Raw genomic sequence first — 14,083 nt, forward strand, 5'->3', positions numbered from 1 at the left:
CAGAGGACCAAGGACATCCCTGCAAGTGGGTCCTGCGAAACTCGTGGGCAAGATGCAGCATGGAAGCATCATCACTTCAGCAAGTGGAAGCTGCCTGCTGATCGGTGGCAACGTGCTTCAGGTTTAGCAAGGGCCATGCATGAGCCATGGCTCGGTGCTGGCACCATCATCCTTTGCTGCTGGCATCAGGGCTCATTTTTCAGATGCAGCTTTGTGCCTGTGTGCCCTCTGTCACCAACAGAGCAGATGCCCTCATGGTACAGGTACTGCCTTGAAGAAAATGGGATCCAGGCTCTGCAAAACAGCCCCAGTCAAGCTGTGACATCATGGATCCACAAAGGCAGCAGTTAGATTCAGGGAGCTTGCCATGCTACAGCTGCCTTTGTTAACTTAACCAAAAAATATTGTTTCTTTCCATTATGGAGAAAACACTCTTGCTGAAACAAACTGCCCTGATATGCAGGAATTAAAACTATTCAGCAATCCACACACACTGCTGCAAGTAGCTGCCTATTAGCATTTCTGAGCAGCTGAAATATGCATTCAAAAAACAAAACCCCAAGAAGAAAATGCAAAGCCTCTTCAGTCTAAAACAAAATCAAAGAGCAACCCTGATCTCCAACAAGGCAGCAGCACCCTGGTGTCCAAACACACATCACCTGCACAGTGAGCCACGGAGAAAACAAGTTTGGAATCAGACTCTGAAGCAGCAAACTGCTCCCAAACTAGTGGAAGTGCCTTTGCACAAAGCAGAGGGAGCTCCACAGAGCAAAGAAACACCAAGCACAGGGCTGCCCCATACTAGGCTGCCCGCCCCTACAGGCTGCTGCACCCCATTTGCACGAGCTGTGGGGAGCCCAGCCTGGCAGCAGGCTGCAGTGCAGCCCGGCAGCCCTCCCTGCAGGGTGCTCGAGGACAAAAGCTACACACGCACCACTACAAATACTTACAAGCAATCTGTTTGTCTCTTTGAATGTAGCCCAGTTACTGAAAAAAAAACAAAACCAAAAACATGCCAACTTTGAAACACTCCGGAGCTTTTCTCTCCCTTCCTCCCTCCATCAGTTGGGACTTCCCACTGGGGCAGATGAAGGCCATGAACCTGTTCGGCCACAGCAATGGGGAAGAGGAGAAGCCTCAAGCCCACCTCCCTGAAATGGGTCAGATCAACCTGGGAAGAGGCAGTCGTTCACGCCTAGGAGTTACAGCCAAAGTGATGTCTGTGTCCCTTCTGCTCAACGCCAGCCCAGCTGGGACCTCCACAAAAACAGGAGCAAAAGCACAAGACATGGAAAATCCAAGAGATGCTCAGTGAAACACTGCTGTCAGAAGGAGACAGACGATCACCGGAGACTGTTCTCCCCATAAAAGAAATAAACATTTGCAGTGGCAGCACCGCAGCAGTGACCTGGTGTTTACCCAGGTAGCTCCTTTCATCTCAGTCCCTTGACATCGTCCAAGGAACACACAGGTCCCTGCTCCCACTGCAGAAAAGCAACTCCCTCTAGGGTAAAGCGTGGCAACTGCCGAGCAGCGCACAGAATTTTAGGACAGCGTTTCCAGAACGCCTTTTTCCACTGAGTTTACAAAGGCAATATAGAGATGGGAGCTGCTGCTGTCCAAGGAGACAGTCTCATGAGAAAGGTGGCTTCTCCAAATGCACGCAGCTCCCATTTCTCTGCTGATTCAGCAGTGATACCTGAAAACCCTATCAAATTATCCTGTGCCACTTTTCTTCGATCGAGTTTCCTCTGGAAACTGTTTACTAAGCTCCAGCCAGTCCCACTCCTGCTTATTCTGGCAAGATAACACGGTGACCCTACATGGGAAAGATGCCAGCTAGAAAGGGACACGCTCAGGTGCCCCTCTCTGATTCGGCAGCACCCACATGGCACTGGGATGTAAGGGGAGGGCTGTGACCAGGAGCAGGAGGTTTAAGTTGTATAACAATGCCTGCTCTTAGGACTGACTGACATGAGCTGTTAGAGATGCCAAATCCTCCCCGTAATTTGCACCCTTCCCTCCCTCATTTTCCCATTATTTGGGACCCGCAGATGCCCCCAAATCAGCATCTTCACTGCCACTGTCTGCAGCACCGCCCTGAATGGAGACGTTTGCCAGTTCAGGGCAAGGATCAAATCTGGTTTATGGAAACGACCAACAAAATGCTGCAGAATGCTCAATGGTCACAGGTTTCCTGAATACCAGTTTGTCACTGTTAGTTACTGAGGGGTAAAAGTCATATCCCTCTGCCACCAGTGGCAGTACCCAATGGGATGTCCAGCTCAGGTCTCATCCCAACCAGCACAGCCTGACCCCGAGGGACCCATCACCCCTGGAGAGGGCGAGGTCCTGTGTGGACAGCACTGAAGGAAGAGAGGTCAGGGTGAGAAGTGGAGCAGGCCTGCAATTTACCTAAAAACAAATTGTGATTTTTGAAGTCACGGCCATGGAGGTGAGCATCATCCACTTCAACTCATGCCCCTTGCCAACAGCTTTCCTTCTCCTTTCCCCAAGTTACAGTGACCAAGCACCTGCAGTGTTCAGGCCTGTCCTGCACAGTCCTCTGCTCGTGTACATGAGGAACTTCTTTATCTACAGAAATCTTGCAAGTTATTTCTGGAACGGGGCCTTCCTGAGATGATTTTGATCAGTAATTCACTTATTTGAAACATAAGATGCAAAATTTCCATCATCTTTACATGGGAGATATTTTCCTTTGATCTTTCTTTAAGGCTTTGCAAGGCAAGCAAAGCAGTTTTATGAACTGCACCCTCTGAGCCCCAGAAACATCTCAACAGGAACCCTGCTGATGCCAGAGATGGACAGGAGCAGTGTCCATTTGGAAACGTGCTACTTCTCTTAAAGAATCTCTTCAAAACCACTTAGCCTGGGAAGACCAGGTTAAGTTTTATTAATGAGTTTCATTGATTTTTGCTCACAACCTCCTTCTCCGTTTGAGATCATTTCTCCAGGGCAGTGCCCATCTCCATCACCTGGAAGCACACAGCATAACCTGCCAGCACTGCCCCAGAGCTGAAAGAAATGGCTTTAGGGCGCCAGCTCAGCACCCACTAACAGAAGCACCGAGCACACACTTTGTGCCCCCAGTTCCCCCATAACACCCTGCTGCCACCACACCTCCTTCTGCTGGAGCATGGGGGGACTTCAGTGCTGCCCACTCTCTCTTGCAAGCAGCAGGGCTGGGGGGTTGGCTGCCACAAATCGCCCCTGAAGCAAACCTGAGCCTGCTATCTTGGGATCAGGCTACACATGCGTTTTTGCTGAGTTATCAACCCCACTCTGCCTGCAAAACCCATCAGCCATAAAGAGAGCCATAAAAATCACCCTGCCTGGGCTGCTCAGCACTCCTCCAGCACAGCCAGCACCACGCGCCCGCTAACAGCCCGAAGTTCGCCTTCCCCAAAAGTTATTTCCAAGCTCTATTATCTCTCCTGCTTATACCGCAGTCCCTCTATTATCCAGAGATCTCCAGGTAATTCATAAGCCCACAAGCTCCCACACTAACGGGGCAATAAATCACATTTACGCAGCGCGTCGCCTACTGTTGGAGGGCAGCGGTGTGGGAGCAGCGGGCAGCACAGCGCGGGAATGTCACTGAAACCCCAAATCCCATGTCTGAGAGGGCCGTAAACCATGTTTTAGGAATCTGAGAGGCTGCAAAGAGAAACTCCACTAAAAAAAATAGGCTTTTTCTTCCTGTTTTTCATTTTCAGAGCTCATAGCTAGTTAGAGCAGTACTCGGAGTGGCGTTTCTGGGCTCCATCTGCTGAGCCCCGCCTGTGGATGGGACGAGGCACTCATGGCAGGCATGTGCCCCTCCAAGTCCTGCTCCTCCCGAGGCATACAGGGATGTCTCATTCAGAGCGGGGCAGTGTTGTTCTGAATGAGCCGGGCACTTGTTTTGTAAGGGTACTGGGAGGATTCCAGTCTGTGTCTCACCTCGCTGTGTTTTCCCCATCTGACTCAAAATACAAGCACACTAAAGAGGGTTTTCTTTTTAAAAAGCTCAACCAAAGGAGGAGGATGTTTTTGGCTATTTTCCTCAAGGAAAGAGGTTGCCCATCTAATAATCCCTAAATGGGCAGTGGGTTGTTGAGTTTTCATCCGCGCCTCCGAGCCTCATTCCCTCTGCCAGGTTGCTGGTTTTCTTTTCCACAGAGTTGCAAAACCCCTGAATAACAAGGTTTGTGCATGGAAGTGCTGACACAAACCTTAACTACAGCATCCTGAACATGATACCAGAATAAGGACGCTCCCTGTGTGGCCCAGCCTATGGATAAATAAAGCATTTCAGCAGCCAGCGCCGACAGATCATAAACCTCCACAAGCATAAATACCAACAACAACCCAAAAAGATTAGAGGGCTTAGGGGCGAGCCAGGCTGGGATGATTTAGAGTTGGGGTGGAAGGGTCATTATTTCTGAAGGGGGGGGGGTACATGGGCCAAAGAAATCAATAAGCCGTTGCGTCACTGGAAGGAAGGGCTGTGCTCACTGCGCAGGCCGAGCGCGATGCCCCTCAGGCCGGCTCGTGCTGCTCTCCAGGTGCGACTCATTGAACAGACACGGGCAGTGCCCATCTCCATCCCTATCTGCGAAGCTTCAGAGCTGACCAGTTGTGTCAGAGGTGGAGGTGGCCCCACGAAGAGATAGCCATAGGACCCCTGCTTGCTGCAGCGATGGCAAACACAGCGCTTTGCAGCCATGTTACCAGACCCACGGCTGCTAATCGCACGTTTCGAAGACCACAAGCTATTCCCACCTTGCCTCTTTCCTCTCCTCATTCAGCCCAAGTCTTGGATCTTTTTTTTCCCCCGCTCTCTTTGTCATGAACTGAGCAATGAGGAACGACTTTGGGTCCCCTTTGCAGTAGGGAGTGAAGCCCGTTTATCAACGTAACAAATGCATAAAGTACCAATTCATACCTACTCGTACCCAGCAGACCAACGTACCTGTGAGCCACCTCGGGGACACAGCACAGCAGGATGCCCTGGGATCCCACGGATGTTAGTGATGGATGTTACTCGTGAGCAGTAAGCCCAGCTTGCAGGCACACACACAGGTGCAAATGCTACGGAACTTCATTCCCAGAGACCCAGAGAGCTGAGCCAACTCCTGGTTTGGGGGGGAAGTACAGGAACCTGCTCCGATACCTCCCAGTGAGCCAGCTGCCTCCTCCACTGCCTTTGCAAAGATATTTAAAGAAAATTCTCTCTCTATCAGTTAATAAAATAGCTGGAAATCTGACCAGGTCATGTCAGGCTCACTGGAGTTAATGGGTTTCAATTTTAGTTGAGACCTTGAGAGTTTTCAAAATCAGTAATTTCATCTTCCCTCCAGAAATGAATTCCTCAATGGTTACACTGCAAAAATATTCCCAGAATGGACAATTCTGCTGCTAATGTACTAAAGCCCACATGAAAAAAATATATATCAGATTATTATTGAGCCTTATCAAAAGCACGGCATAAACCATGTGTTGAATTTAATCCAAACCAAACTGTCAATCTGCCTTCGGGATCAGATATAACAAACATGTGAGCCTAGGGCCAGAAATGAAAGCACAGTTTGTTTTCTAATACAAGATTTGTACTGATCTCTATTAGCCACACTCCTGCAAGGAAATCTTGACACTGCAAATGCCAGACAAATAGGATTTCTTATCTTTCTGCTTTGTTGAGCTGGGGAAAAGTTTTGTTTGCTTCTCATTAATCTTTCATTGCAGGTTTCCTGTTTGCAGGGAACAATCCTCAACAGTTTCTGAAAATAAATCCTTTCTGAAATTTCTTTAAATAGGGCAATTAAAAAAAAAACAACAACAACAACCATACAACCACAAAAAGAGGCATTACAATCATTAGGCATCTCCAACAGTGTGGGCATCCCCCTGCAAGGGAGCTGCAGGATGGGGCACAGCCCACGCCTCCCACCCGGCCCCAGCCCATCACCTCTGCAGTGGCAGTGCACAGATGCTCACGCCTCATCCCACACCGCCTGTTACGCAGCATAAAAATCCGATACTGAGTTTCCCATGGACTTGTAGGCAAAGTTTTCAAAAGAACTGACTGTTCCCCGGGATAAAGGCAGCGCGTGGATGCAGCACTGCACAGTACTCCTACAAAAGGCCCCACAGCCTTGCTCCCCTATTGATTGCTGGGGGCTGCTTGCTGCTCTGATCTCAGCTGGTCGGAAGTCTCAGCAATCGCTGTGAGGTCGCGACCATGGGGTCAGAAACCGGCACTGCATACATCATGATTTATTTCCCAGGCAATCGATACCGAACTCTGCTGCGCTGCAGCGTCACAGCCAGGGGCTGATGCAGCGCTGGAACCCTAAGGCCTGGCAGCCTCGGGAGTCAAAGCCAGCTCTCATTGTATGGCTGTAAGCCAGCACACACCCACTAGCTGTTGGTTGGTACTGTCATGCAACAGAGCAAAATTCTGCTTACAGCCTGAAACCAGCTTGGAGAAACAAGTGTTAGTGTCTGCTGGGTACCGTGTCCATCCTTAAGACGGTTCAGCAGGACAAGGCTGACAAGCAGCTTGGTTATCACATGGGGCAGAGGTGGCCCCATATCAGAAATGCATCAGTGCCATGTGGGGGGAACCCACACACCTGCAGCACCCACGGTGTGGGTGCTGGGCAAGGAGGGACAGACCAACAACCATTCCTCCCTCGTTAGCAGAGACCTCCCTTCCCTTCAAGTGGATAAACAGCAACGGAGGAGCAGCACAAAGCCCTTCTGCCAGCCCTGTCCTCCCCATTTTCTACTTGGTGCTCCCCGCACAGCACGCGCGTGCACCTTGGTATTCAGCTAGCTCCTGTGGTTTTGTGCTAATTCTGTTTTGCTGCAGAAGGGTGGCTCAGGGTATTCCAAAAGATACAGCAGCTTTTCAACAAGCTGTCCCTGCAAGTGGTGCCAAAGACAGCATTTTAGCAGGGAAGACAGGGGGCTGAGACTGTGCAGGAGGAGGAGGAGGAACAGGAGCAGGGAGGAAGAAGCGGTGCTGGAGCACCTTGCAGGATGAGAAAGCTGATAGCAACTAATTGCTCCGGTACTTGTGCCGATGCAACCTGCAGCTCCCTGGGAGCTTCACCAGATTCAGTGCTCACCAATCTCAATGTGCTGTGTTACACAACGTTACCGGGAGGCTCACGGGGCACACAGCACATCTCCTCTGCTCCCCTTCAGTCCCATCCCCGGCTGCTTGCTGGACCCAGCCCCTCCAAACCTCACATTTGGCCAAAGCCAACAGACAGAGCACTGCACTTTCACCAGCTGCAGTTTGCCCCTCTGTCTCCAAGCCCCTCGAAGGACCTTTGGGCAAGACAAACCCTCCCCCATCAGCCCAGCCCTCAGTCTCAACAGGGCACGCACTGCTCACAGCAGTGAAACCAGAGCAGCACCAAGCACAGAGAAGTTGTTTGCAGAAGATGCTGCTATCGCACCTGAAGGAAACAGGCCAGCGCATTAAAGCAGAGCAATGCATCCCTTATGTCACGACACGACCCCTCTTCCAGTGGCTGCAGCAGAAGGAAGCAGGTGGAACCCTGGTGGAAGAGCAACCGAGTGCCACAAGCAGGGTGCTGGCGATGCTCGCTGAGCAGCACGGTGCTGCACCTGGGGAGGATGCGCTTCTGCTGCGCGTCTCAGCTTGAAACCCAGTGGCTGATTGAGCACTACAGGAGGGAGCTGCCAAGGGGTGGCTGCTGCGAGCTGGCCCTGTGCTGCAGGAGGCCGAGGGGAGGCCGCCCTCCAAGGGAGCCAGCGGGAGGGGGCACAGCCCCGCAGCCCCCAGCAACCCCCGGCACGTCCACTCCCACCCACCGCAGACACCGGCGCGGCAAGGAGCTCTCACAAAAGAAAGCACGCAGACCATGACAGGCTAAGCCTCCTCCTTCCTCTCTCTGTTCTCCTTTCTTCTCTCTTCATGCTATGGCGAGGCCGCTGAATGCCAATAAGAAAATACTTTGGCAGACTCAGACGGTCTTTTCTGTGTTTTTTTTTCTCACTTCCCCTCCAGCTACTTCGCTGGATGCTAATCCTTCATCGGCATTTCAGACACCAGCGAACAGGAGACACGCCAGGTAGGCAGGGCTGCACCATTCCTGCTTGTGCCTGCTGCTATGGCCCACAGGGACCTAGACACAAAAGCCTGGGGATGGACCAAAAATCAGGCAGAAAGGAAAAGACACAGGCCCCCACATCAGAGCGAGGAGATGCAGGGCACAGGGACAGCTCCACACTGCCCTGCCCCTGGGGGCTCAGAACCACACGGATGCCCACAGAGGCTGTGTGCTTGGCGGTCCTCAGGAATGGTGTCCGCCCTCCCACGCTCCTTTATTTAAAACCTCACAGTTCCCTGAACTTATTTTTCACCTGCTCTTATCACAGCTGATATCAAAAGCGTCTGTATCTGGAAGGAATCAAAGCAGAAGCAGATAGTGCTGACAGGAGGAGGGGAGAGCGTGCAGCAGGGGCTTTCCCAGCTCCTGAGGAAAGGAAGAGAGACCCACAAAAATGCCCCGAGGATCCTGGAATTGGGCTGTGGATCCGGAGGAGTGACTTTCAGCCCCAGGGAGCCTTTCTCTCCGGGTCCACTCGCTCAGCTGGATCACATCACAGCTGCAGAAACATACAGTGCCCAGACTGGTGCTACAGCTCACAGCAACATAAACTATTCCGGGTGCTGCCCAAGTGCAGGCGTTGCTGCTGGACTCACCCCAGCTCTGACAAAACCAGGATGGGCAGCATCACCCTTTGCCCCTGACACTCCTCTCCACCCCAAGCTGTTGTATGAGCACATCAGAAGGAGATTTTAAGCAGGCATCCCTCCAAATGCTGGCATCCTTCACCCCCATCCAGCCCTGTCCATGCCAGCTGCAATACAGAGGGCGAAACAAACTGAACACAGCCATCGTGGCATGTCCAGCTATCTCAGATGGGGAGCTCTGATCCCACACCCACTGCATCCTCCTGTGTGCTCACCTCTGCCACGACCAAGCCCCTTCCTTCTTCCCTGAAGCACCTTGCGCATCTCTGAGCTCTGCAACTGCAATATGAGCTACAACACGTGGGTTTGCAGGTCAAGGCATTTGAGCAGCAGCTCTGCTTTGCTGCCCATGGCCACAACAGAAAAGCCCTGGAGCACCAAAGTTCACACACTTGTTTTTGCCTCTCAGAACGGGAATGGCAGCGATGGCCCTGGTCCCAGCAGGGCTGAGATGGCCCTGGTCCCAGCAGGGCTGAGATGGCTGTCCCGAGCCTCACCTCTTCCAGCCCCAGGGCTGGGCCTGGCCACCCACCACAGGATGCAGGGCCTGGCCCGCTGAGCGTGTAGAAGCAGCACTGCTCTATGTCCCACTTTACACGGTCCCAAACAGTGACTGCCTGGAGCTGCACGGGAGCTTCAGAGAAACGCAGTTACTATTGGCATGGTGCAGCAGTCTCCCTCTTACACAACAACAGCAGATGTGAAAATAGCACGGTGCCGCCACGTGCGCTGCTCTGACCTCCTGTTTGCTTCTGGATCAGATTCCCAAGCTGGATCCTAACACACGAGAGGCGTCAGAGCGAGGGACTAGGCCCTGCCAAGCCCTCTCCGTGACCCAGGCAGGCGTGCACCACACTGAAGGGCATGGCGAGGGGCAGGAGAACTAAACCAAAGAATGCTGAGGGGCACTGATAGCAGGAGAGACAGTAGCACAGCAGGGCGACCCTAAGGGAAACCTGCATGAACAGCTTAATCACCCCGGTGTCCCCAAGGAGACCCCCATCCCCGCTGCCTGAGACTGCTTTCAGGGCGCAGCAGTGCCAGGCAGCAGAGGATCTGCTGGGAAGCAGACAAGATAGGAACGTGGCCACAGGGATGGAGCAGGAGCCACAAAGGGATGCTCACAGCCGTGCCGGGAGCTCGGCTCCGCACCACACATCCCCTCATGGGACGTGTCACCCAACAGTGGCACCCTGCAGGAACCCAAACCCGCTGCCAAACCCTGCACCAGGGGATGCTGCAGGGGAGCAGCTGCCCCGTACCCCTCCTCCTGCAGCAGAAGTGCAGCCACAGGGCTCCACAGGACACGCTGCAGGTGCATCACCTGCACACGCAGAGCCCCAGGGTCCTGCACAGGGCCAGCGGGACCGTGACAGTGGCAGGAGGCGAAAATGGGCCTTAGGATATAATCCATCCATCCTGAGAATATAATCCGCCCCTAAAGCTCCCCAACGCTGCACAGAGCCCTTTAAGCAAAACCAAACAACTTCCTTTAGCCTAAATAAATATTGAACCGAAGCGATGCATTAATTTACTCCGGTTCACCAAAGGCTAACTCCTACCCAAACTGATCATTATGAAAGAAATCCTATAATCCCTCGCTCCCATTCAGGCTCAAAACATGTAATCCCGTGAATAAATCCAGAAAGAAAGTGTAACAGAATGGGCAATAAAAACTTACGGCGCTCACATCTTTTCATCTGCCATTAACGCCGCAAAGCCCCACGTGGCCCCGGAGGACGGCGGAGCCCCACACCCAGCGCATCCCACAACGCTTCCCACAGCCCCACAGTGAGGAGTTTTTTCTTCCCCCCCCTCCCCCCTTTTTTTTTTTTCTCTCTATATTATTTTATTGCTTTGGAAGCCTGCGAGCTCCAACTGTATAAATGCCAATAACTTCCCCAAGTTTTAAGGCTGCTGAAGTAAGAGATCAGATTTTAGCAAGTGCTTTCCAGGCAGCAGGCCAAACTTTTTTCTGATTCACTAAAAGCAACCGAAGGGAGGGGGAGAGGGAGGGGGCCGGGGGCTGATTAACTTCAGTTACCACACAATCGCAGAAAAATGTCTCCGGCTGCAGCGGGTGCCATCGCAGCCGGGATTCCTCGGGTCCGGGGAGAAAAAAAACAAAACAAAACAAAAAACGACGGCAACAAAACGCGGCGGAGTGCGGCGGCTGTGATTTACAGCCGCGGTTCTGCGCGACGCAGGGGCTGCGCCGGCTGAGCGGCGATTTTCAGAGGGACGAGGGGAAAAAATAAGTGGGCGCGTTTAGAGGAGGGGAGCGGAGGACGGGGCTGTCGGGTTGGGCCTGCTCGAGGGGACGCAGCCCCTCCCGAGGAGCTGGCAGCATCCTCCCCGGCCGCGGAGCACCTGCAGGTGCAGCAGGGGCAGCGCGGGGCCGGGTGGCACGGCGCGGGCAGCGGGGATGCGGCACCTGCCGTGCCCGTCCGCGCCGGGGTGCCGCGACCCGCAGCCGCCTTCTGCCCGGGCAGCATCAAAGCCAGCGGCAGCCTTGGACGCCAGAATAAAGGGGAGGGAGCGCGCAGCCTCCTCCTGGCTTGGGCACGCCGTGTTTCGCAAAGTATCGCTTTCGGGGAGTTAAGTCCCCTAGCAAAAGGAAAAAAAATAAAAACCATAAAGGAGCAGGAGAGCGTCTGCCGCTCCAAAGCAAGTGCATCCCTGCGCGCTCAGCTCTCGGACCCCGCGGGCACCGCGCGGCGCTGCGGGCGGAGCACCCGCACCGCGATCCGCGCAACCGGAGGGATCCGCGCAACCGGAGGGATCTGCGCGGCGCGGAGATGCGGGGCGCGCCGGGGGCAGCGACGCCTTTGTTTCTTGTATTTTTTTTTTCTTTTGAACAACCAAAAGCGAAAGAGGACAGAAAAGGACAACGTACCTGTACCTGAAAGCACAGCAGCAGGAAATGTAAACATCTGGAGAGAAAAAAAAAAAAAAAAAGCAACAAAAGATCAGATGATGCGGAGCAATGGTTACGGTCGCGGTTTTTTTTCTTTTTTTTTTTCTTTTTTTTTTTTTTCCGCTTTGTTTTTCTTTGCGATGTATTAAAGCGGCGCAGATCGGCGCTCCGCGCACGAAGGGGCTCTCTCTGCTCCCCGCTCCCACCTGGCTGCGGGCAACAACGCAACCGGAGCCTCCAAAATGGAAGTTTTGTGTTGTTTTATATATTTTTTTTTCCAAATTAGAACCACGAATAAAAATAATAATTAAAAAAAAAAAAGAAAAAGAAAAGCAAAACCAGAAGCAAAAATATATATATATGTATATGCCATAATCCTTACAGGCAAGTGCAGGCGGAGAGCAGTGAATACATCGCTGGGCGAGGAGGGGAGCTCAGTGCTGCCCGTAGCGCCGTGCAGTCCCCCGGCGCCGCGCTGACATGGGCGCGCTCCGACCGCCGCGCTCCGTTCCGCGCCGCTCCGCGCCGCTCCGCGCCCCGGGAAGTTGTGGTCCCGCCCGCCGTGCCTGCGCCGAGTGACTCGCTTAGGCATCAGCTCTCCTCTCCCCCTGTCTCTCCTCCTCCTCCTCCTCTCCCTCTCTCTCTCTCTCCGCCTTTGGGGGGGATGAAGGTGCTTATTGTCAGTAACTTCCGATCATCAGCCCGTGCCCCCCCCCCTCCCCTCCTTCGCCGCTCCCCCCCCCCCCCCCTCCCACCCCCCCCCCTCCGGGCCGGCACTGCGCTCCGCGGCCGCGCAGCGGGAGGGGGCAGAGCGCGAGAAGTGCGAGAAAAAGAAAGAAAAAATAATAATAATAAAGAAACGCCGATAACCACGACAACGGCCCGAGGGGCAGCGGGGCCGCGCCCCCAGCACGGCGGAGCGGCAGCACCGGGGGTGGGTGGGGGGGGGCGGCCGCGGCTCCCGGAGCCTCTTACCTCGGGCGGGCGGAGCGCGGCGCGTCCCGGAGAGCCCCGGGCGGGCGGCGGCGTCGCCCCCGCGGACCCCGGCGAGGACACCCCCACCCCCAATCCCTCCCCCCCGGGTCCCGGCTGCGGCCCCCGCCCCCGCCGCGCTCGCATCGCCCCCGCTCCCGCTCCCGCTCCCGGCCGGGTCCCGCCGCCGGCTTCGCCCCGCGCTGCGCTCTCCCCGCGGCCGCGCTGCCCACGGCTCCGCTCCGCTCCGCACGGCTCGCCTGCCCTCCAGCGGCCGCTCCGCCGCACCGCAGCCGGCACCGCTCGTCTCCGGGAGCTCGTTCCGAGCGGACAAAACGCCGAGAGCAACCTCCGGCTCTCGGAAGAGAGCCTAACGTCAGTTAACACCTTATTAAGTGAGAACATAACCGTAGCTCATAACCGCCAGCTCTCCAAATAGCCGAGTAACAGCGCACGCCGGTGCGCACCCCCGTGGGTGCCCGCAGCGCCTTCACCCCCCCTGTCCCCCCCGAGAGCATCACCTGCGGACAGCGCTGCACGGTGCTGTCCCAACCATAGCCAGGAGGAAACACGGAGAAGTCTGAAGGCGGTGACAGAGCTCCTTCAGCATCCTCCCAAGCTGGCCAGGAAAATATTCCTCATATTTCCCGCTTGCCCTTTAACGTGAACCCCATTGCTTTGCACCCCCTCCCCTCCCCCCCCCCTCCCGCCCCCCCAAGGTATTTCTTCCCCACTCTGACTCTAAAGGCACAAGCACAGCGCTGTAAACTCAAAGGGGAATGCAGAGCCCGGTGCAGGGAACACCCCGCAGCACCACGAGGCTGTCGCTGAGCTGAGTGCTTGCAAAAGTGAAATTCGCTCCTTTCTCCTGGACCACAAAAACCCCAAATCGCTCGTGTGTGGCACAACGCAGCTCCCCTCCCTGCCCAGCTTCTCTAAGGGTGAGCAGCTCACCACCCAGTGGGAGGGGGTGAACTCCCCAGAGCAGCCCCCATCCCCCCACATGGGGGTTTCGCAGGGCTCGGGAGCACGGCACCATGTTTGGGAGCTATTGGCCCATGCTCCTTCTCGAAGCATCAAAACTCATCCAACTCAAATCAGAAACTGCATTTACTTAAAAGGAGATCCATGTTTTGTGCCTCGGGAGTGTGACAAAGTCCTCCTTCGGCCTTTAAGATCCCAACTGTCACCTGGAGAATAACGCAGAGCATCCCTGGTGGAGCACAGCAAACAGAAAAGGTGGAAAAACCAAAATGCCACTTGGCCATCAGTGTGTGTGCACATAAAAGTGTCTCGTACCCACTCCCCCTGCTGAAGGCCACTGCTCGATCCTCTGGTGAGCTGAGGTGCAGATCCGGGCACAGCAGCTCCTGGCAGCTCGCTCAGCACTCCTCCAT

At 54.5% G+C, this 14,083-nt stretch overlaps 1 protein-coding gene across 2 annotated transcripts in view; it reads right to left on the reverse strand.

Annotated features, from left to right (window-relative positions):
* The window catches only part of FGF18 (fibroblast growth factor 18), a 63,772-nt gene extending 51,414 nt beyond the window's left edge, over nucleotides 1-12,358 (reverse strand). Inside the window, exons 1-2 of one of the 2 annotated variants that reach the window (XM_065734957.1) lie at nucleotides 12,097-12,358; nucleotides 11,694-11,730 (exon numbers count right to left, since the gene is read on the reverse strand). In XM_065734957.1, coding sequence (XP_065591029.1) covers nucleotides 11,694-11,730; nucleotides 12,097-12,128 — 69 coding nt within the window. In that variant the 5' untranslated portion in view covers nucleotides 12,129-12,358. The remainder of the gene's footprint in view (nucleotides 1-11,693; nucleotides 11,731-12,096) is intronic. The other variant, XM_065734958.1, reaches the window with a different exon arrangement.
* Between the last annotated feature and the right edge of the window lie 1,725 nt (nucleotides 12,359-14,083).

Source organism: Cyrtonyx montezumae, unplaced genomic scaffold (genome assembly GCF_038088225.1).
Source record: "Cyrtonyx montezumae isolate F1298 unplaced genomic scaffold, pur_monq_1.0 scaffold_18, whole genome shotgun sequence".
Lineage (NCBI taxonomy): Eukaryota > Metazoa > Chordata > Aves > Galliformes > Odontophoridae > Cyrtonyx > Cyrtonyx montezumae.